This window comes from Lactuca saligna, chromosome 5 (assembly GCF_052625555.1).
Source record: "Lactuca saligna cultivar CGN05327 chromosome 5, ASM5262555v1, whole genome shotgun sequence".
NCBI classification, from domain to species: Eukaryota; Viridiplantae; Streptophyta; class Magnoliopsida; order Asterales; family Asteraceae; genus Lactuca; species Lactuca saligna.
Window position 1 is genome coordinate 17,408,271 of NC_136421.1, and position 23,627 is coordinate 17,431,897.

At 32.7% G+C, this 23,627-nt stretch overlaps 1 protein-coding gene across 1 annotated transcript; it reads left to right on the forward strand.

Moving 5' to 3' along the window:
• The first annotated feature begins 1,324 nt into the window (after positions 1–1,324).
• Positions 1,325–1,804, forward strand: LOC145045094 (protein SMALL AUXIN UP-REGULATED RNA 10-like). Its single transcript, XM_078993440.1, has one exon. It carries the CDS (start codon positions 1,325–1,327, stop codon positions 1,802–1,804), a length of 480 nt encoding a protein of 159 aa, XP_078849566.1.
• The last annotated feature ends 21,823 nt before the right edge of the window (positions 1,805–23,627 follow it).

Sequence of the window (23,627 nt, forward strand, 5' to 3'; positions counted from 1 at the left end):
TATATATATATATATATATATATATATATATATATATATATTTATTTATTTATTTATTGAAACGACAAACTAACTAATCCACTCCTAAATAACTACCTATGTCTCCACCGAAACTTAAACCCCAAACCTTTCATATGAGATAATCACTCCATACCGCTAGACCATTGATCATTTGGTAAGAAAAAATATATGGTATTAGGAATAATTAGATAAGAACAGGTTAAATTTATTGTTGCAAAAAAAAATATTAAATTATATCTGTAATTTGTTGTATTGTTTTCTCAATTATTTTTTTATTCAATTCCATTAAAAAAAAGAATTTAGTCAAATTTGTATAATATTTGTGTGAACCGATTGACACATAATTTGTAAATTCAATTTATGTTTTCAATAAGTTCAAAACTCAATCAAAATAGTTTAAAATTTAAACTTAACAATTTGATATACCAGACGAGTTTTTTGTGTATGAGTGTTTAAAATTTTTGTTTCGTTTTTATTCGTGTTTATACAAATTTTTAATTTCACTAATTTGTTTTTTACATGTGTCAAACACAAAGTTAGTTGTCTAAACACGCATAGACACAAATTAAATTTGTGTTAGCACGTGATATATATATATATATATATATATATATATATATATATATATATATATATATATATATATATATATATATAAATTAAATTCGTGTAAATTAATGATTATCTGTGTTTTTTGTATAACACGGTTAAAAACGTATCTATTCGTGTCGTGTCATATGTCAAACAGATTAATTATGTGTTATGTTCCTACGTGTTTGATATCCAAGATCCATTTTACAATTCGTGTTGTGTAATTTCGTATCGGATACGTTAACATGTCACGCATAAATAGATAACCAAGCCTATTAAACTTGGATGATTTTTTTTTTGTTTAATTTGAGTTGAGCCTCAAAACCGAACAATAGACAATACAAACATATCGATCGAAATAATCATCTATTCTATAATTATAATACATACCCTACAAAAAATTTGCCACTTGCCGGTTGCCACATCCCAACGCCGAAGTGTACACACGTTTGAATTTGATTTAAGGCACGAAACAAGTCCTCATCATCCTAATTTGGCGCCTGGCGGGCTGACTAATAATAATAATATAGTAGTTACCACCGAGTTCAGTTCTTCTCTGTGTAGGTTACATTCAATATATCAATTTGCACACAGATATATATAATCTTCAAGCTTCGTCCTCCAACTCAAAACTACACTTACAAATTAAACACAGAAACCACTTTCTTTTCCTAAATCATACCGTTATCTAGCTAGTACTTAGTTGTTTTTCATGGAGTCCCCAGTGAAGGGTGGTTTGCGAAAGAAAAACTTCCTAATCAAGACATGGGAGCGATGCCGATCCATTCCTAGCTATGCTGGCGTTTCAGGTTTTTGCAATATTCGGAAGAAGAAGGTCGCGCCGGAAGGTTTTTTTCCGGTGTACGTTGGACCAGAGAAACAGTGGTTTGCAGTGAAGACGAAATACGCAAATCATCCGTTGTTTAGGATGCTTTTGGAAGATGCGGAAGTTGAATACGGGTATTATACACCCGGCCCGATACTGCTTCCATGTGAAGTGGAGCTTTTTTATAGGGTGGTGGCGGAGATGGAGACTATGGAAATGGAGTCCCACGGATGCAAGCTGAGATATGGGTTGTGTAGTCCATTTAATCCAAGCCGGCGGTTGATTAACGCTGGCGGCGATCAGATGGTCAAAGGTTACGGTGGTTATGGACTTCTTACACCTTCGCGGTTGGTTAAGATGAATTAACTTGTATATATATATGCTTCTAGTTACTTTTGTGAATAAAATGTAATAAATTTGATAAAATATATATATATATATATATATATATATATATATATATATATATATATATATATATATATATATATATATATATATATATAAAGTATTATTTGTATTTTGCTGGGTTGCTTTTAGTTACTTTTGTGAATAATATGTAGTAAATTTGATAAAAAAAAAAAAAAAAAGAGTATTATTTGTATTTTGCTGGGTTGCTTCGAATATATATATATATATATATATATATATATATATATATATATATATATATATATATATATCGAAAGAGAGAGAGAGAAAAGTTCCCAGCCACTCATCAGGTCCGGCTCTACCCTTTGCAAAACTAAGCAAGGGCCTAGGGCCCCCAATTCCAAAGGCCCTCCAATTTTAAAGCTTATTATGTCATATATATATATATATATATATATATATATATATATATATATATATATATATATATATATATATATATATATATATATATATATATATACTAGGTGTGAGACCCGTATATTATACGGGTTTATTAAAAATAAAATTTTAATATCAATATATAAATATGAAATATTTTATAATGTAATACTTTACATAACATAATCTAATATTCTGAAATTTTGCAAAAAAACTAAATCGTTTGAAGTATTTATGAGAATTTATTACCAAATTAATAGGATGATTTTATTTCCTTATAGAACCCATTACAATTTTATGGAATTTTATTATTTTAAAAAAATGGAAATCCCTAAAATATGACAAGTGGAAAATAAAATTTCTAAAATCCTTCTTAATAAATGAAGGTTTTTTTTGCCACTTGTCAATCTCTCATGAGTTTTGACACTTGTCATTTTGTGGTAATTTTGAAATAAATATTATCCACTTGTCAATTTTTGGTTTGTTTTAATTTTTAATTAAAATCATATATTTATATATGTAAAGTATTAAAAAGCAATATTAAATTATAATAAATATGCTTCTTTCTTTCTTATTTTAAAGTTGTATATTAAAAAATATTTAATTTTTATACTTTAAGTTTAATCATTTTTTAAATCAACCCGTATAATATACGGGTCTGACACCTAGTTATCACAATATGACAAGTGTCAAAATGAAGGAGAAGATGACATATGGCAAAAAAAACCTTCATTTATTAAAGAGGATATATATATATATATATATATATATATATATATATATATATATATATATATATATATATATATATATATATATATATATAGTTAGGTTCATGTGAGACGGTCTAATTTTGTAAGACCGTGAGATGGATTTTTTTTATTTTTTTTAGTTAATTCAAGTTCCAAAAATAATATTTAAAAAAAGAAATTTTGGATTTTTCCATTTATTTTGCATTTTAAAATTATTTTTTAGAATATGTAAAGTGTAATATTCTATTAGAATATTTCACGTATTAAAAAAAAAAAAAAAAAAAAAAAAAAAAAAAACCGAGATTTTTGTTTATTTTTTACTTAATTAAATTTCCAAAAATGATATTTAAATTTTTTTTTTTTGAGTTTCCATTTATTTTGCGTTTTAAAATTATTTTTTAGAATATGTACAGTGTAATATTCTATTATAATATTTCACGTATTTAAAAAAAAAAAACGGGATTTTTTTAATTTTTATTTTTATTTTTTTTATTGTATTTTTATTTTTTTAGTTAATTCAAGTTCTGAAAATAATATTTAAAAAAATAATTTTTGGTTTTTTTCCATTTATTTTGCATTTTAAAATTATTTTTAGATTTGTTCTCACGGTCTCACAAAATTGGAATAGTCTCAAATGAAACTGAACCTATATATATATATATATATATATATATATATATATATATATATATATATATATATATATATATATAGGGAAGAGTTATATGGAAAATGAATGATTAGGGCAACACATATTTGAACAAATGAAAACATGACAACACATCAGTTCTACAATAACTTCCACAATACATTACTTGTGAAAAAAGAAATGGACACATGTCATTTGATTATTGGTTCCGGTAGATGTTGCCCTAGTTTTTTGTTTTCCATAGAACTCATTCCTATATATATATATATATATATATATATATATATATATATATATATATATATATATATATATATATATATATATTCTTGGGTTACAAAGACAAGTTGAAGCTTGGTTTGGTGGTATAACCATTGATTTATAAAATTAAATGTCTCAAGTTCGAAGCTAATTGCTTGCTTGAAAGGGCCCAATTTTTTAATTTGCTTAGCGCCCCCTAATTGGTTGAGCTGCCCCTGTCACTCATTTATTTTTGTCGAAAAACCTCCGTCGTACCAGCGAAAATGAGAAATGAATGTACATGTGTTTTCCAACAAAACATATTTCTTTAAACTATACTAATCATTACCTTAATATATACAAAAACATAGTTTTTTTTTTTAATTTTTTTTTAATTTTTAAGAAGTTATTTTTATCGAAAAATGATTTTAAATATACCAAAATTCATGATTTTTTATTCTCTACAAATAGACATCTATATTGATATAGTTTTAAGATAAAATATATATTTTTTTTATATTTTCAGCTATCGTTATTCATAAGTGAATAAAAATGCATCAGCTTTATTGCAGTACATTCGTTATTCACTTATGAATAAAAAGTATAATTAATTTTCTTTTACAGTTTAAGTATAATTCATATATGAATATAGCATATAATAAATATAGTATATTCATATTTAAATATTAGACAATGCATTTACTTGTGAATATTAACATAGTATATTTGCTTGTGAATAGATGGTATATTCACTTATGAATATTAAATAATATTTTCATATGTGAATATTACATAGTATTACATGGTATATCAGATGTGTATATTACATAGTATATTCACTTGTGAATATTAGATAATATATTCATTTATGAATATTACACAGTATATTCACATATGAATATTACAAGGTATATTCACTTGTGAATATATTCACTTATGAATATTAGAATGTATTTTCACAAATATATATAATTTTTATATGTTATTCACATATAAATAACATACATACTTGCATATTTGTTTTGTGTTTTTAATAATCATATACTGATTCAGGTGAGAAAACATATTCATATGTGAATATAACGTGATAATTTAGTTTATGCATTTCATCAAACAGTTGGAGTGCATACAAGTTAACTTTTTTAAAAATGTTAAAAACATGATACTTCCGATTCAAGTTATCAATTCCAAATCATCATATACTTCCGATTTCGACTTTGAAGCATGCAACTCCGATTTTGATTTCATTCCTACAAAAATTCCGATTTCAATTTTGAAATCTTGAAATCCCGATTCCAAATTTCTTTGTAATTACAATAATCAAGACGCAAATTGTTCTGATTAGAATATATGTTCCAATTTCAAAAGCTTCTGACTTCAGATGCAACATCTTATGTCTGATCGATTTCACATTTTGATTTTTATTTCCGAAAATCTGATTGGAAACTTGTGAGTACCGATTCCGAGTCCTTCAATGTCGACTGTGACTGCAAGTCCAGAACTCCGATTATTCATGAACAGCGAAGAAATTCCGATTCCAACTAAGTTCGTTTGCGAATCTGAGAAATTCCAATTCGGAGTATTCAACAAAGAAATCGATGTTACGTATTTAAGATTGAAGGTTATTATCATATTTACAAGTTTGCTACCGTGTCTTTTTTTTGCTTAGATTAAATGAATAGCTGAGAATGATTCTCTTATTCTCAACTTTATTTTTATTTTCTTAATTCAACTTACCTCTCTCTCTCTCTCTCTCTCTATATATATATATATATATATATATATATATATATATATATATATATATATATATATATGTTGAGTTTTAGTTTGTTAAAACTTGACTGATTAAAAGCAATGTTAATTAAACGAGAAACAAGTAAAATATCAAATGTAATCTTTATATGATCATCGGAATTAACAAGGCAAACGACCAGTATGAGTCGATTGAAAAATTAGCAACTACGGGCTGCTTTGGGCCTTTTACCACACGCACTGGTATCAGCTCACCTATTGGGCCATCCCCGACTTTGGACCCATTAAGTTCCCAAAACATGATGTCCAGATACGAAGCAGGCAATTCGGTTGACAAATGGCGTAGAATCACCAATAATTCATGTACTGAACATCCTTCAAGGCAACTATCCTTCGATCTAAACAACCCTAATTTAATTCCCCCCGAACAGGTACCTCTACCAGATTCCCCTGATTTGGTATCACCAATAGACGAGACAATGAAAATAGTGGAGATCGGTCAAATCCTCGGATTCGAGATTGATATCGAAGACCCCATTCTCACAGAGGTTATGGATGAAGTCGGTGAGAACCATATGCCCCAATGAATATTATGACCCTTAACATTCGTGGGATGGCAGAGAACCATAAGGTCGACTGGGCATGCAGATTAAGAAGATCCCAAAAACCTTATCCTCATGGTGATTCAAGAAACTCAACTAAACGACCTTCAAAGCTCACTTGATACCTCAAGATGTTGGAGCAATGATAATCACAGATTCGATTTCGTTAATGCGGTTGGTAGATAGGGGGGTTATTCACAGTATGGGACTCAACTTTTTTCATTATAGAGGAGACGATCAAATCCAGGTACTTCCTAGTAACGATTGGTACATGCCTATCTATTGTTGGTCTTTTAGAGATCATAAATGTCTATGGCCCTAAAACAAATTATGAGAAATTGAAATTGTGGTGTGATCTATTAAACCGGAAACAATCAAAATCGGCTTCCTGGATAATTCTTGGTGATTTCAATGATGTGCGGAGACCTGAAGAAAGAATCAACTCGATCTTCTGCAAGTCGAGTGTTGATTCTTTCAATCGTTTCATACAGAGGGTTGAACTACATAACCTTAGGATGGGGGGGGGGGGGGGGGGGGGGGGGGGGGGAAGTAGATTTACTTACTTTCAACAATTTGGTGCTAAGCTGAGTAAATTAGATCGTATCTTGGTTTGTTCGAATTTCATGGATAAATTTCCATTAGCTTCTTCCATGGCCCTTCCAAAAGATCTCTCTGACCACTCTCCGGTTTTAAGCAGGTTGTAACCAAGGCTTGGGAGGAATTCAATGGTTTTGGGGCTGTTGATATTTATTTGGCCTGTAAATTGAAACACATGAAAGGAGAAATAAAGAAGTAGAGGGCGATAGAATTTCAAAAGGAGAATCAAGAGCTTCTAAATACCAAAAAAAAAGAATGGAGGAGATTGACTTACTGGCAGAATCTAGAAAACTGTCAGCCATGGAAATTGAGGATAAAGCTAGAGGCTTTAGTAGAATTTCGGAATTGGAAAGACTCGCCTCATTAGACCTCAGGCAGAAATCAAGGATAAAATGGGTGGTCGATGGAGATGAGAACACAAGTTTTTTTCATTGATACGTAAACAACAGAACAAGGCGAAACCAAATACATGGTTTCTTGGTAAATGGTGAATGGGTCTCAAGTACCAACGAGATGAAAAACGCTGCAGTGTCATTCTTCTCCAACAAATTCCATGAAAAATGGGTGAAGAGGCCAAACTTTAGAAATGATCTGTTTAGAAAGCTATCTCCGAGTAATGCTGAATTTTTAGAAACTCCGATCTCTATGGATGAAATAAAGAATGCTATTTGGTCTTGTGGTAGAAAGAAGGCCCCTGGCCTGGATGGATTCACCCTCAAATTCTTTAAAAAATACTGGGAAATCATTAAAAGTGATGTACTCGGTGCCGTAAAACACTTTGAAAGGAGGGGAAAAATCTCAAGAGGGTGCAACGCTTCCTTTGTTACATTGGCATCAAAGATCAAAGACCCTCTTCGACTAGATGACTATTGACCAATCAGCTTGATTGGGTCGATGTACAAAATTATAACAAAAATTCTTACTTTACGTATCAAAAAGGTGATAGGTACTGTGATTGATGAAGTGCAATCAGCTTTCGTGGAGGGTCGGAATATATTAGAGGGGCCACTGATTGTAAATGAAATGTGCTCATGGGCTAAGTCGAATTGAAAGAAAATTCTTCTATTCAAGGCTAACTTTAATAAGGCTTTCGACTCAGTTAATTGGGGTTATCTTGATTCCATAATGAAGCAGATGGACTTTGGGTGTAAATGGCAATCGTGGATAAAAGGTTGTTTAGATTCAGCTAGAGCATCGATCATTATTAACGGAAGTCCTACCGCTGAATTCACGATGTCAAAGGGAGTGAGGCAAGGGGATCCTCTTTCCCCCTTCTTGTTTATCATTGCAATGGAGGGACTCAATGTTGTAATGAAATCAACAACATCCAATGGTGTTTTTGATGGAGTTCATATTCCAAATTCTAGCATCTGTGTATCTCATCTCCTATATGCAAATGACGCTCTATTTTTGGGTGACTGGTCATGGCGGAATATCGCTAATCTTGTCAGAATACTTAGATGCTTCTACGTCTCTTCTGGCCTAAAAGTCAATTTCTCAAAATCTAAAGTTTATGGTATTGGCGTCCCACCCCAGGATGTTGCTAAATGGGCATCACCTCTTGGTTGTGAACCTGCAGCTTTACCATTCACCTGCCCGGTGTCCCTATAGGATCTAATATGAATCATATAGCCGTGTGGAAGCCGATCTTGGATAAACTGAAATCAAAACTCTCAATTTGGAAGGCAAAACCCTTAGCTTTAGTGGAAGAGTCACTCTTGCTAAAGCTGTACTTGGAAGTCTCCCCACATACTTCATGTCCATATTTGGAGCCCCCACATGTGTCATCAATTCCTTGGAAAAAATTCGCAAGAAATTTATTTGGGGAGGCCCTACCTATAAAAATAGTATTAACTGGGTGGCTTGGGATAAGTTGACAGCTCCAAAATCAGTTGGTGGTATGGGTATCAGTTCAATCCAATCTTTAAACCTGACACTACTAACTAAATGGCTGTGGCAGCTAAAAAATGAGACCCATTCCTTATGGGTATCGATCATCTTCGGAATTCATAAACTAATGGGAGAGCCTAATCGTTTGTGCGCTAAAAACCCTTGGAGTAGTGTATGGAATAATATAGTAAAAAGCATAATTTTTTTTTGGAGAAGATCAATATTTCTTTCAATGACGTAATGTGTTATGTGGAGAACAACGATACGTGGGTATCTTCTTTTGTTATAGATGGAGAGTTCTGCATAGCTGCCCTTCGGGATAGAATTGAAAGGGCTTCCTACCCAATCTGTGATGGGAACTTCCCATGGTTTCGTTTGATCCCAAAAAAAGTTTTGGGCTTTGTTTGGGGAGCGAAGCAAAATTGAATTCCTTCAGCGGTGGCACTCAAAAAAAGAGGAATTGATTTAGCGTCAACGATTTGTGATGTATGTAAAGCATCAGACGAAACTAGTGATCATATCCTTGTTTCTTGGATAACGGCGAGCTCAGTATTACAATCTATCATTCATTGGTGTGGTATCCCGGACAATGAATTCCAATCAGTATTAAACATCATCAATTATGCTTCCAATTGGGGTAACTGTCCCAAAAAGAAGGACATTCTAACTGTGATATTATTCGGAGCATGGTTGTCAAAATCGCGATCCTGATCGTAGGATCGTACGATCCTAGGTATAAAAAACGATCCGGATCGTAAAAGGATCGTATTTGGGGTAGGATCGCAGGTAGGATCGTAGGATCGAGATCCGATCCGATCCTACCTTTTTTTTTTTTTTTTTTTTTTTTTTTTTTTTTTTTTTTTTGCAAATGAAATTTCTTTTACCACATTATGTCTTTTATCATTATCATTTTTTATTGTGACTTATGACTAATATTTTGATGTTTTTATAATTTTTGAACGAAAAATTAAATGTTTGAAATATTTTTCATGATTAAATATCATAAATTAAATTTATATTATATTTTGCGGGATCTTAGAATCTCGATCCCGATCTTGCAAACCCAAAAACGATTCTAGGTAGGATCTCGATCTTGACAACCTTGATTCGGAGCCTTATGGTCCTTGTGGAAAGCTCGGAATGATCGAGTATTTAAAAAAGTTGAAGTGAATTCGGAGAGGATTGTGGCTGCTACCAAGTCATTAATACATGTTTGGGTGAAACTTAAAGGAGATAGAGGTAGTCTAGTATAGACTGGAATTCATGGGTCTTATCCCATCTTTTTTGTATTTGAATTACTGTATGCAAACATCCTAACTAGCTGCTTGCTAGTAGGAATTTTTTTTTTTATTAATAATATTGCCGGTTCAAAAAAAATTATGCATAAAATTAAGATAAGTCCGACTAATCACAAAGATAACCAAAACAAACCTTGTATTATGAAAAAGTAATCACGTTTTACATATTTATCACAAAATTGTCATCGTTATTGCGAAAATGGCTCTTTCGAGTTACCTTAATTAGTGAAACAACCACGAGCAATTTGAGAAACACTTTTTAACATTACCAGATATCTTTTCTTACGATTTTTTAGTTTTTAATTTGAATAAAAAATATAAATCTAAAAATTATAATCATGTAGCGTTAAAATTTTTTTTTAATATTTTTTAACTAATTTCTAGAATTGTCTTTAACAAAATTAACATAATTTTTTTTATAATTTTATATATTTCCAAAACTTTCAACTATTTTTGTTAAATATACATATCACAAAAAATAAAATAAAATTTATTAAAAAATAAACAACAACTTCAACAATAACTAGCAAAATTTGACAAACGTGCGTGATCTTCGATTTCAGATTATACATGCATGCAAACTCGTGTGGTAAAGATAAATGATGATATTTGATTTGCTCGAGTTAATTATTATTTATATTTTCTTTCTGTGTGCTAGTAAATTCTGGATTATTTGTTTACTTGATTTTTATAAGTATTATTTTTCAGCATTTAATTGTTTGATAAAATATGGATTGGTTCCGACCTCTACAAAACTAGTGTTATACCGGTAGATTAGGTTGACCGATTTTAAAATAATGGATCGATTTTATATATTTACTAAATGAATGTAGTATCTAACATATTTTTAAAAATTTTTAGATAAGTAAAAAATATATTTCCTATTAAAAAATACATACATTGTTCATGAAGATCATCAAATGAGTTTTTCCTTGCTAAGTAAAAGAAATAAAACTCATAATAGACAAATCATTGTTAATAATCAACCCAATGATCTTTATGTTTGTTTATGAAGTTGTTTATTTTTTTGTACACATTGCATTTGGAGCAATATACAATCTTTGATTTGTTTATTATAGCATCTTACTTTCAAATACATTGTCATTTTTTCTAAAGTTATTTTTTTAGACAATACATTAGTCACGTTGATTGATGAAAAAACAAAGGACCTATTATATTTTATTTTGTAGCATCAACATGAGGTTAATTTTTGGCTAATTTGACTATCGGAACAATTAAAACAACATGTTCAGAACATTATAATATCATGTAGTTTTTTGGACGATATATCTTTTATTAGACACTTTTTCAAGTCAAATGTTGAAATTAGACGTTCCCAAAACATTAAACATTTTACTTTTCAAATTAGGAATCTCAATTGAATATCATTATTCATTAATACTAAAATAGAATTGATTATTTGATGTTTCATAGTCATTAACCTACCAAATAAATTCACATTTACAACTAAACTTTCAAACCATTAAGAATGTAGAAGCATACACATATATATGCACTTGAAGTAATAAAGCCTTTGAAAAGTAATAAAGCCTTTGAAAAGTAAGAATGTAGAAGCATACACATATATACTTGACATCAGAGTGATTAGAGATGGAAAAATCTCAGTTTTGTTTCTGAGAATACAATAGCTAATAGACTTCAGGGACTCGAGGGCATTGTTTCTTGATTCCTGTTTCTTTCTTGATTCCTGTTTGGTATTCCTTGTGTGACTTGAAAGATTTTTGACGACTGAAAAAAATAAAGAAATGAAAGATTTTGAGTTGATTCTTATTCGATTTGCTCAAACTTGTATTAAATAACAAATAACCATTGGCTAACGGACAAATGAGGTGCTACTGTTGAGTGAGAAATCGAAGGAATCTTTTCCAAATTATATTTTAATCACATTAGTTTCTATTTATAAACATATATATATATATATATATATATATATATATATATATATATATATATATATATATATATATATATATCCAAAAAGGTATATTTTACCTACAATAATTTAGGTATGTTATTTAAAAAAATACGGAATGGGAAGGCCCGAACCATCGACCAACCTGTAACATATACGTTTTAAAATCGTGTTTTGTAATGAATAAAATTGTGAAATATTATGTAAAATTGAGTGTTGAGTTCTAATAGATGGTTTTTACTAGAAATGAAGTAAAACTATGTTTAGAATCATTCAGAAAATATTGGAAGTCTTATGAGATTCCAATTAAAATCCAAATAGTGAAATTTAGCGAAAATATGAAATTTTCAATAAGTAAAATTTTATTATTTGATGTTGTAGAGAATCTCGTTAGAAAATTGTAGGAGAAAACTTCATCAAAATCCGAGTCATAACGAAGAAGTTATGACCAACCGAAGATCCGCGACAAAACCGGCACGGCGCCGAATGACATAAAAAGTGAGTTTTTGATAAACTACTTTTTAGCCTTAGTAATCTAAATGAAAGTCATAGTATTCGTTAAACCGAGAAATTCGATAAAAAGAACGCCAAAATCTGACTTCGTATGAGGAAGTTATGATTTTTCGAAGTTTCAACTTAGCAATAGACAGCTAAAAACTCGAATTTTAGATCGAGCGATATTTTACCAATACATCCTAAATGAGAATCGAAGGTCTCGTCATATGTAGTACAACGATAAAAAGTCTGACGAAAACGGATGTCGGATGAAGAAGTTATGAATTTTTAACGGATTTTCCTGTCCCAGTCTGTTAAAAATAATAATATTAAAATTAAAGTCAAAATTAGCCGACGAAGTCTAAACGAAAGTTGTAGATCGTGATTTTAGCTATGCGTTCATATAAAGAACGTCCAAAACAGAGCTCGTATGCGAAAGGTATGGATTTTAGAAGTTCGGGGCACAAAAATCGAAAATTTTTGCATGAATAGTGCCCGGACACGTCACTCGCACGAAGCAGCAGTGTCACCGGAGATGTGGCCGAACCGAGAAGCTTCACGTGTCGCGAGCTGATTGGACCTAGGTGCGAGCCAATCCGGATCCGACATGCGCTTCGCCACCGAGCTGCTTCGATGCTTGCTTCCGACGCACGTTCTGCCCTGATTCGCCGAAGCCGAGGTCCAGCAGGAGCGAGCCTCCCTCTCGCGCCACCTGCTTCGCTCTGCTGCTGCCACCGAGCTTCGCTTCTTAAACCAACATCCGAACCTCGGCCCTATATAAAGGGGCCTGCGAACCTTTCCGACTAACTTTGAAATTTTGACACTTTTACCCCCTCTTTCCATATTTTCTTCATATTAACTTTTTCCGAAGCCCCGAAATCAATTTTGGCACTCGAAACACGTCCCGAGACCCCCGAGAAGCCCGGAAAATTTTATCTTTTCGGTTTTGAAGCCCTACCTTCGCAGAGCCCTGTTTTCAAACAAACTCCCGGTTTTCAACATAGAAAGGCATATTTAAAGCTGAAGTGCTGTCCAAATTACTATTTTAACCCCCGGTTAACTTAAGGTGAGTTCAATATATAGGAACAATTGTATGTTATGTGTTATATGTGCTATGTGCTTTTCAGTATTATCATTCTGAGTTATTTTCTCGTGTTATTCGCTATGTTAATAGCAATTGTAATACCTTTGACCATGTGATCAGTGAAAGGACTTAGATTCACATTGGTACTGGTACGTAGCCTCTGGCCATGTAGAGCATGTCTCCGTAAGAGAATGACTTCTATTCTATGGCATTGGCAAATGGTTAGACAGGACTATAAGCCTGAAATCTAACAAGATTTTAATCAGAAATCGCATGTCTTCTATGCCAATTGGGCCAAAGATTTATTGATATATATCAAGAATTGAAAATAATATCTTTGAATAATGTCTTTGATTGATATGAACGCTTGTTACATGATCTCACATACATCTTGTTGTTCCTCTTTGCCTTGCCACATTGAAGTATATATATGGCATAACATTATATTGTATCTATTTTTGAACTCACTAAGAGTCACCGTTTACCCTATCAATGTTTAACAAGTGCAGGTGATAAATAAATAGTATGTTTACATACTATTGAAAGATGTAGAATAGTTTGTAATAGTACTTTTGTACTACTTTTTATGTTTGTATAAATTACGATATCCTGGGTAGTTATGTAATATATATAACACTTTGTAATAGAAGGTTTGTATCCAATAGTTTGTAAATCCTTTTTATCAATGTAAAATATTGCTTTTATGAATATGCAAATAGCATGTTTTGGCGTAATGATAGTATGAAATATGAAAATATGGGTCTTTCAAAAATTTGAAAGTTGGGGCCTTTCAACCATGGTATCAGAGCAGTAGTTTAAGTGAACTAAATTCCACGGATTGGTATTTAGACTTAAACTATAGGAAGTTCAATATATGAACTTAATCATTGTAAGTATAGGGATACAAACCATAGGAAATATATAAGTAAAAGTATTAGGTAATAGTAAATCCTAATATTCTAAAATACTATCTTACTCCGTATTTCAGATCAATGGCTGAACAAGTAGCCATACCCCTGATGTTGGTGGAGATCCTCAACCCGAGGAAGTGAATACTCCAGTATCTCCTCGTGAGGAGCGACTTTTAGGTAAACTTACCAGTGTTATTCGACAAACTCTCGAAGAACACAAAAAGAATGATGATAAAGGAAAAGAGAAAGTCACTGGAGAATCTTCAAGCGGAAAGGTAAAGCGTCCATCGTTCAAAGATTTCAAGAGTAGTGGTGCTACAGAGTTTTCTGGTGTCCTTAATCCTATATTAGTTCTAACTTGGATTCAGAACACCGAGAAAGTATTTCGTGTGTCTCATGTGGATGATGAAGACAAGGCTATTTATGCTTCTGCAATGCTCATTGGAGAAGATTTAGTCTGGTGGGAAGCAACACATGAAGCTCTGGATGGATGTGACCAGGAGAACTTATCCTGGGAGTTGTTCAAGACTCGTGTGTTAGAGAAGTATTGTCCTCTAGATATGAGGAGAAGATTGGAGAAGGAATTCCTCGAGCTTAAACAAGGAGGAATGAGTGTGAATGAGTATGAAACTCAATTTAATCAAAGAGCAAGGTTTGCTACGAAGCATATTCCAACTGAAGACGAGAAAATTCAATTATTTATGGAAGGACTACGACACAAAATCCATGATTTCGTTGTCAACCAGGATGTTCTGTCATTCGATAAAGCCGTTAAGTATGCTCGAAGGCGCGAGCATGACTTAGAAATACGTGGTGCCACTCTTACTATTCCAAAGCATCCACATACTGAAAGAACTACTCCTGCTTCCACTATTACACTAGCTCAATCTATTCGAACTGATCCTAGCAAGCAAGCACAATCTCAGACTGCTTTTCATGGCCGTGGTAGGTCACAATCTTTTTCTATTTAATCACCATCATGTCGCGTTTGTGGAAGGAATCATCCGGGTCAATGCAAAATAGACAAAGAATCCATTGTCTGTTATGGGTATGGAGAAACAGGTCATATCAAGCCAGCTTGCCCAAGGAAGGATGTGACTTGTTATGCATGTGGTATTACTGGCCACAAGAAGCATTTTTGCCCTACTCTTACCAGCCAAGTGATGGGAAGTCAAGCTTCTGTTCAACAACCAGCGAGAAGTCAAGTCCCTGTCCAACAACCGAAGAGTACTCCAGCTAAAAAGGAGGAGGGGCCAAAAGCTAAGGGTCGTGCATTCCAGATTACCGCAGAGGAAGCACGTGAGGACCCAAATGTCGTGACGGGTACATTTCTTGTCAACTCTAGACCTGCTCACATCTTATTTGATTCTGGTGCCTCAGATTCTTTCGTATCTTATGAATTTGCGCATTCTTTTCAAACTATTTGCTATGCACTCGCGCAATCATTTCACGTAGATACTGCAGGAAGTATATCATTACTTGATGATAAAATCTATAGGGATTGTGTCATAGAAATTGAAGGCTATAATTTTCTTGCTAACCTAATCCCTATCTCCTTTCCCAATTTCGATGTTATTCTCGGCATGGATTGGTTATCAAAGAACCATGCATAACTTTTGTGTTACGAAAAGATGGTACACATTCCTATTGAAGGTGAAGATCCTATTCATGTCTATGGTGAACAAAGAATCTTAAAAATAATCTCTTTCCTCAAAGCTCGTAAATTCATATCGAAAGGTTGTCCTATCTATCTGGTCTATACAGTTGACATCTCAAGAAAGGAGAATAAAACTGTAAATGATATTCCCATTGTTAACGAATATCCCAATGTTTTCCCCGATGATCTGCCTGGACTTCCTCCGGACAGACAAGTAGAATTCCGAATTGACTTTGTGCCCGGTGCTGCTCTGATCGCAAAGACTCCTTATCGTCTTGCACCAGCCGAGATTAAAGAAATGATGATCCAACTGCAGGAATTACTTGACAAAGGCTTTATTCGACCGAGTACCTCTCCCTGGGGTGCTCCAGTATTGTTTGCCAAGAAGAAGGACGGATCGATGCGAATGTGCATTGATTATCGTGAGCTGAATAAGCTGACTATCAAGAACAAGTACCCACTACCACGCATCGATGATTTATTCGATCAACTTCAGGGTGTTAGCTATTTCTCAAAAATTGATTTGAGATCTGGCTATCATCAGTTGAAAGTACAAGAGCAAGATGTACCGAAGACTGCTTTCCGTAATCGTTATGGGCATTTCGAATTCCTTGCCATGCCATTCGGTTTGACAAATGCTCCTGTTGTATTCATGGATATGATGAATCGAGTGTGCCACCCAATGCTCGATAAGTCTGTCATCGTATTCATCGACGATATTCTAATCTATTCCAAATCAGAAGCCGATCATGCCATTCATATTTTTGAAATCTTAGAATTCCTTCGAAAGGAGAAACTTTATGCTAAATTCTCGAAATGTGAATTTTGGCTCCGTCAAGTTCAATTTCTCGGCCATATTATTTCCAGTAATGGTGTATCTGTAGATCCCATCAAAATCGAAGCCATTCAAAATTGGGAAGTGCCTCGTAATGCTTCCGAAATTCTTAGTTTCTTAGGTCTCGCGGGATATTACCGGAGATTCATTAAAGACTTTTCTCGTATAGCCGTACCCCTCACAAGCCTTACACGGAAGGAAGTGAAGTTCGAATGGGGTGAAGATCAAGAAAAAGCTTTCTCAACTCTAAAAGATCTTTTAACTCATGCTCCCATCTTATCACTCCCAGAAGGTGATGATAATTTCTCCGTATATAGCGATGCTTCAAGATTGGGACTCGGTTGTGTGTTGATGCAGGGTGGTAAAGTAATAGCCTATGCCTCAAGACAATTGAAATATTATGAAAAGAATTATCCACCCATGATCTTGAACTCGCTGCAGTAGTATTTGCTCTAAAACTTTGGAGACATTGCCTTTTTGGTACGAAATGCCAATTATTCACCGACCACAAGAGTCTCAAGTATATATTCAGTCAGCAAACTCTGAATATGAGACAACAACGAGCCATGGAGCTAATCAAGGACTATGATTGCGAAATCCTTTACCATCCTAGAAAGGCTAATGTGGTTGCAGATGCACTTAGCAGGAAAGTTTATCGTAATAGTATGTGTTATACTATTACTCACACTACGGTGAAGTTCACCATTCTTGATGAACTATAGAAGTGGCAAGTTGAATCCTTAAAGCCATAAAATGTAAAGAAGGAAGGAATGGTACATTATGCAGATGTTTTACTTGATGATCCATGAGGATTAAAAGTATTTAAGAATCGGCTATGGATTCCAAAGATTGGTGGATTAAGACAGAAGATTTTAGATGAAGCTCATAAGTCTAAGCTATCAATACATCCTGGCACAAGTAAAATGTACTATGATGTAAGAGCTGATTATTGGTGGCCTAGATTAAAGAGAGACATTGGAAGATATGTACATGAATGCTTAGTATGCTTACAAGTCAAAACAGAACACCAAAAGCCTTATGGAACTCCAGAAAGCCTTAGTGTTCCTGTATGGAAGTGGGAAGAGCTGTCCATGGATTTTATTACCAAATTGCCAAAGACTGCTAGACAGAATGATAGCATTTGGGTAATCATCGACATCTGACTAAGAATGCATATTTTCTCGCTATGCGTGAAACGGATCCAATGGAGAAATACGCACAGGTATACTTGGATGAAATTATTGCAAGACATGGTGTGCCACTAAAGATCATTTCCGATCGCGATACTCGCTTCACTTCTCACTTTTGGGCAAGTATGCAACGCGAATTAGGATCTCGAGTTGCTCTCAGTACCGCTTATCATCCTCAGACAGATGGTCAGACAGAGAGAACAATCCAGACAGTAGAAGATATGCTTCGTGCATGTGTTTTGGAGTTCGGTGGTAACTGGGATAAATACTTACCGCTTGTCAAATTTCGTATAATAACAGTTACCACACTTCAATCAAAATGCCACCATATGAAGCATTATATGGTCGCAAATGTCGTACGCCATTATGTTGGCGTGATGTAGGACAGAAGATCCTTGGAGGCCCCGAAATGATTCAAGACACTACTGACAAGATTCAAATCGTACGAGAAAGAATGAAAGCGGGCCAGGATCGACAGAAGTCCTATACGGAAAAGAGAAGACGACCTATAGAATTTCAAGTGGGTGATTTCGTGATGCTGAAGGTATCCCCATGGAAAGGCCTTATGCGATTTGGGAAGAAAGGAAAGTTGAGTCCTAGATTTGTTGGTCCTTTCAAAATCATCCAGAGAATTGGAAAGCAAGCTTACCGCTTAGAATTGCCTGAAGACTTGGTGGGTATTCATGATGTGTTTCATGTAAGTTATCTGCGCAAAGGCTTGAGTATCTACGATAAGACAGTTCCATTATCCGAAGTGAAATTGGATAATAAGTTAAGATATGTAGAAGAGCCTGATGAAATTGTGAATGAAAGAACAACTAAGCTATGCAATAAAGAAGTAGAATTGGTGTTTGTCAAGTGGAAACACGATCGTCGCCCAAACTATACTTGGAGAATAAGAATGAGATAAAATCAAAATATCCCCATTTATTTTAATCGATGTAATTTCGGGGACGAAATCCTCAAAAGGAGGAGGTATTTGTAACATACACGTTTTAAAATCGTGTTTTGTAATGAATAAAATTGTGAAATATTATGTAAAATTGAGTGTTGAGTTCTAACAGATGGTTTTTACTAGAAATGAAGTAAAACTATGTTTAGAATCACTCAGAAAATATTGGAAGTCTTATGAGATTCCAATTAAAAGCCAAATCGTGAAATTTGGCGAAAATATGAAATTTTAAATAAGTAAAATTTTATTATTTGATGTTGTAGAGAATCTCGTTAGAAAATTGTAGGAGAAAACTTCGTCAAAATCCGAGTTATAACGAAGAAGTTATGACCAACCGAAGATCCGCGACAAAACCGGCACGGCGCCGAATGACATAAAAAATGAGTTTTTTATAAACTACTTTTTAGCCTTAGTAATCTAAATGAAAGTCATAGTATTCGTTAAACCGAGAAATTCGATAAAAAGCACGCCAAAATCTGACTTCGTATAAGGAAGTTATAATTTTTCGAAGTTTCAACTTAACAATAGACAGCTAAAAACTCGAATTTTAGATCGAGCGATATTTTACCAATACATCCTAAACGAGAATCGAAGGTCTCGTCATATGTAGTACAACGATAAAAAGTCTGACGAAAACGGATGTCGGATGAAGAAGTTATGAATTTTTAACGGATTTTCCTATCCCAGTCTGTTAAAAATAATAATATTAAAATTAAAGTCAAAATTAGCCGACGAAGTCTAAACGAAAGTTGTAGAGCGTGATTTTAGCTATGCATTCATATAAAGAACGTAAAAAATGGAGCTCGTATGCGAAAGGTATGGATTTTAGAAGTTTGGGACACAAAAATCGAAAAATTTCGCATGAATAGTGCCCGGACACGTCACTCGCACGAAGCAGCAGTGTCACCGGAGATGTGGCCGAACCGAGAAGCTTCACGTGTCGCGAGCTGATTGGACCGAGGTGCGAGCCAATCCGGATCCGACATGCGCTTCGCCACCGACCTGCTTCGCTGCTTGCTTCCGACGCGCGTTCTGCCTTGATTCGCCGAAGCTAAGGTCCAGCAGGAGCGAGACACGCCTCGCCTACCAGCTTCGCAGCCGAGCCTCGTATCCGAGCCTCCCTCTCGCGTCACCTGCTTCGCTCTGCTGCTGCCACCGAGCTTCGCTTCTTAAGCCGACATCCGAACCTCGACCCTATATAAAGGGGCCTGCGAACCTTTCCGACTAACTTTGAAAATTTGACACTTTTAGCCCCTCTTTCCATATTTTCATCATATTAACTTTTCCCGAAGACCCGAAATCAATTTTAGCATTCGAAACACGTCCCGAGATCCCCGAGAAGCCCGGAAAATTTTATCTTTTCGGTTTTGAAGCCCTACCTTCGCAGAGCCCGGTTTTCAAACAAACTCCCGGTTTTCAACATAAAAAGGCATATTTAAAGCCGAAATGCTGTCCAAATTACTATTTTACCCCCCGGTTAACTTAAGGTGAGTTCAATATATAGGAACAATTGTATGTTATGTGTTATATGTGCTATGTGCTTTTCAGTATTATCATTCTGAGTTATTTTTTCGTGTTATTCGCTATGTTAATAGCAATTGTAATACCTTTGACCATGTGATCAGTGAAAGGACTTAGATTCACATTGGTACTGGTACGTAGCCTCTGGCCATGTAGAGCATGTCTCCGTAAGAGAATGACTTCTATTCTATGGCATTGGCAAATGGTTAGACATGACTATAAGCCTGAAATCTAACAAGATGTTAATCAGAAATTGCACGTCTTCTATGCCAATTGGGCCAAAGCTTTATTGATATATATCAAGAATTGAAAATAATATCTTTGAATAATGCCTTTGATTGATATGAACGCTTGTTACATGATCTCACATACATCTTGTTGTTCCTCTTTGCCTTGCCACATTGAAGTATATATATGGCATAACATTATATCGTATCTATTTTTGAACTCACTAAGCGTCACCGCTTACCCTATCAATGTTTAACAATTGCAGGTGATAAATAAATAGTATGTTTACATACTATCGAAAGATGTAGAATAGTTTGTAATAGTACTTTTGTACTACTTTTTATGTTTGTATAAATTACAATATCCTGGGTAGTTATGTAATATATATATATATATATATATATATATATATATATATATATATATATATATATATATATATATATATATATATATATATAACACTTTGTAATAGAAGGTTTGTATCCAATAGTTTGTAAATCCTTTATATCAATGTAAAATATTGCTTTTATGAATATGCAAATAGCATGTTTTGGAGTAATGATAGTATGAAATATGAAAGTTTGGGTATTTCAAAAATTTAAAAGTTGGGGCCTTTCACAACCTCCACCCGCTCAGGATTTAATGAATTACATATTTCAAATCACACTACAATTCAGGCATCTTCATTCAAAATTTTTAACTATAGCATTGTACTTTGAAAAATACCCAACTATAAAAATGTTAACCAAACACAAAGGAATAAGTTAGTAGCTTTTGAAAGTATGTTGTTATGCTAAGAAATATTATTGTTGATTATTACTATAACACTAAGTTTATACCCAAATTGATATATATATATATATATATATATATATATATATATATATATATATATATATATATATATATATATATATATATATATAAAATGAGAACATGAGAACGCAAGAACAATTCTAAACAAATCAATATATAAGGGCATACTAATAATTATAAATTTTAGTTAAATTGAAATAAAATAAATTTCAATCAAATTCCCTTAAATTTAGGACTGGTTACCAAAAACAAGAAATATTCGATTTTTAATTTTTATTATTAATGGAATATAAAAAACATTTTTACCAAAATTTATTTTAAAATAAAAAAATTCTTAAAGGAATCAAATTTTTTCTTTTATTTCACGTTTTTTTTTCAAAAAAATGAATATAAATCTAATCCCAAATCAATACACTTGTATTCACAAATGATTTTTTTTTTCAAAAAAACTAGTACTACTCTAATTACAAATGAATACACACCAATTTACAAATAATCTAATACATTTTTCATCAAAAAATAAAAATAGTGTAAAAATTATCATTTCTTTATAATAATTAAAAAATGAATACCTCTAATTATAAATAAATATAGTCATTCAAACATACATACACTACTATTCATAAATAAATAGTCTTTCACACATGTAGTTTTTTTGGATGATATATCTTTTATTAGACACTTTTTCAAGTCAAATGTTGTAATTAGACGTTACCAAAACATTAAACATTTTACTTTTCAAATTGGAAATCACAATTGAAGTAATAAAGCCTACCAAATAAATTCACATTTACAACTAAACTTTCAAACCATTAATCACAATACCCATAACCCAATACTTGTTTTTTGATATCATTAATGCCCTTGAAGTAATAAAGCCTTTGAAAAATAATAATGTAGAAGCATACACATATATACTTGAAATTCGAATGATTAGAGATGGAAAAATCTCAGCCTTGTTTGTGAGAATACAATAACTAATAGATTCCAGGGACTCGAGGGCATTGTTTCTTGATTCCTGTTTGGTATTCCTTGTGTGACTTGAAAGACTTTTGACGACTGAAAAAAACAAAGAAATGAGAGATTTTGAGTTGTTTCTTATTCAATTTGCTCAGACTTGTATTAAATAACAAATAACCATTGGCCAACAGACAAATGAGGTGCTTTCGTTGAGTGAGAAATCGAAGGAATCTTTTCCAAATTATGTTTTAATCTCATTAGCATCTATTTATACACACACACACACACACACATATATATATATATATATATATATATATATATATATATATATATATATATATATATTCCAAAAAGGCATATTTTACATACAATAATTTAGGTATGTTATTTAAAAAATAGGGAATGGGAAGGCCCGAACCATCGACCAACCTCCACCCGGTCAGGACTTTAATAAATTACATATTTCAAATCACACTACAATTCAGGCATCTTCATTCAAAATTTTTAACTATAGCATTGTACTTTGAAAAATATCCGACTATAAAAATGTTAACCAAACACAAAGGAATAAGTTAGTAGCTTTTGAAAGTACGTTGTTATGCTAAGAAATATTATTGTTGATTATTACTATAACACTAAGTTTATACCCAAATTGATATATATATATATATATATATATATATATATATATATATATATATATATATATATATATATATATCCCTACTCTAATAAAAGAGTAGTTTTTAATCTCCTTTTAACATGTGTCATTATATTAAGCCTCATAATTAATGCCAATTTTATTTTTATTTTGTCATGTTTCACTTTATTATGTCTTATAATTAATGGATACCATTTGTCAACATATTGATTCTCCATTTCAAATTTCAAATTTTAAATTTCTCATTCTAATTACATTAAATTAACAATATTAGAATAAAAATCAAAATAAAATTAATACAAATTATAAACTGATATAATTTTATATATTTATTTAAATCAATG

Bases quoted from the DNA above. Each gene is read 5' to 3' on its own strand.
- LOC145045094 (XM_078993440.1), top strand. From the start codon at position 1,325: ATGGAGTCCCCAGTGAAGGGTGGTTTGCGAAAGAAAAACTTCCTAATC.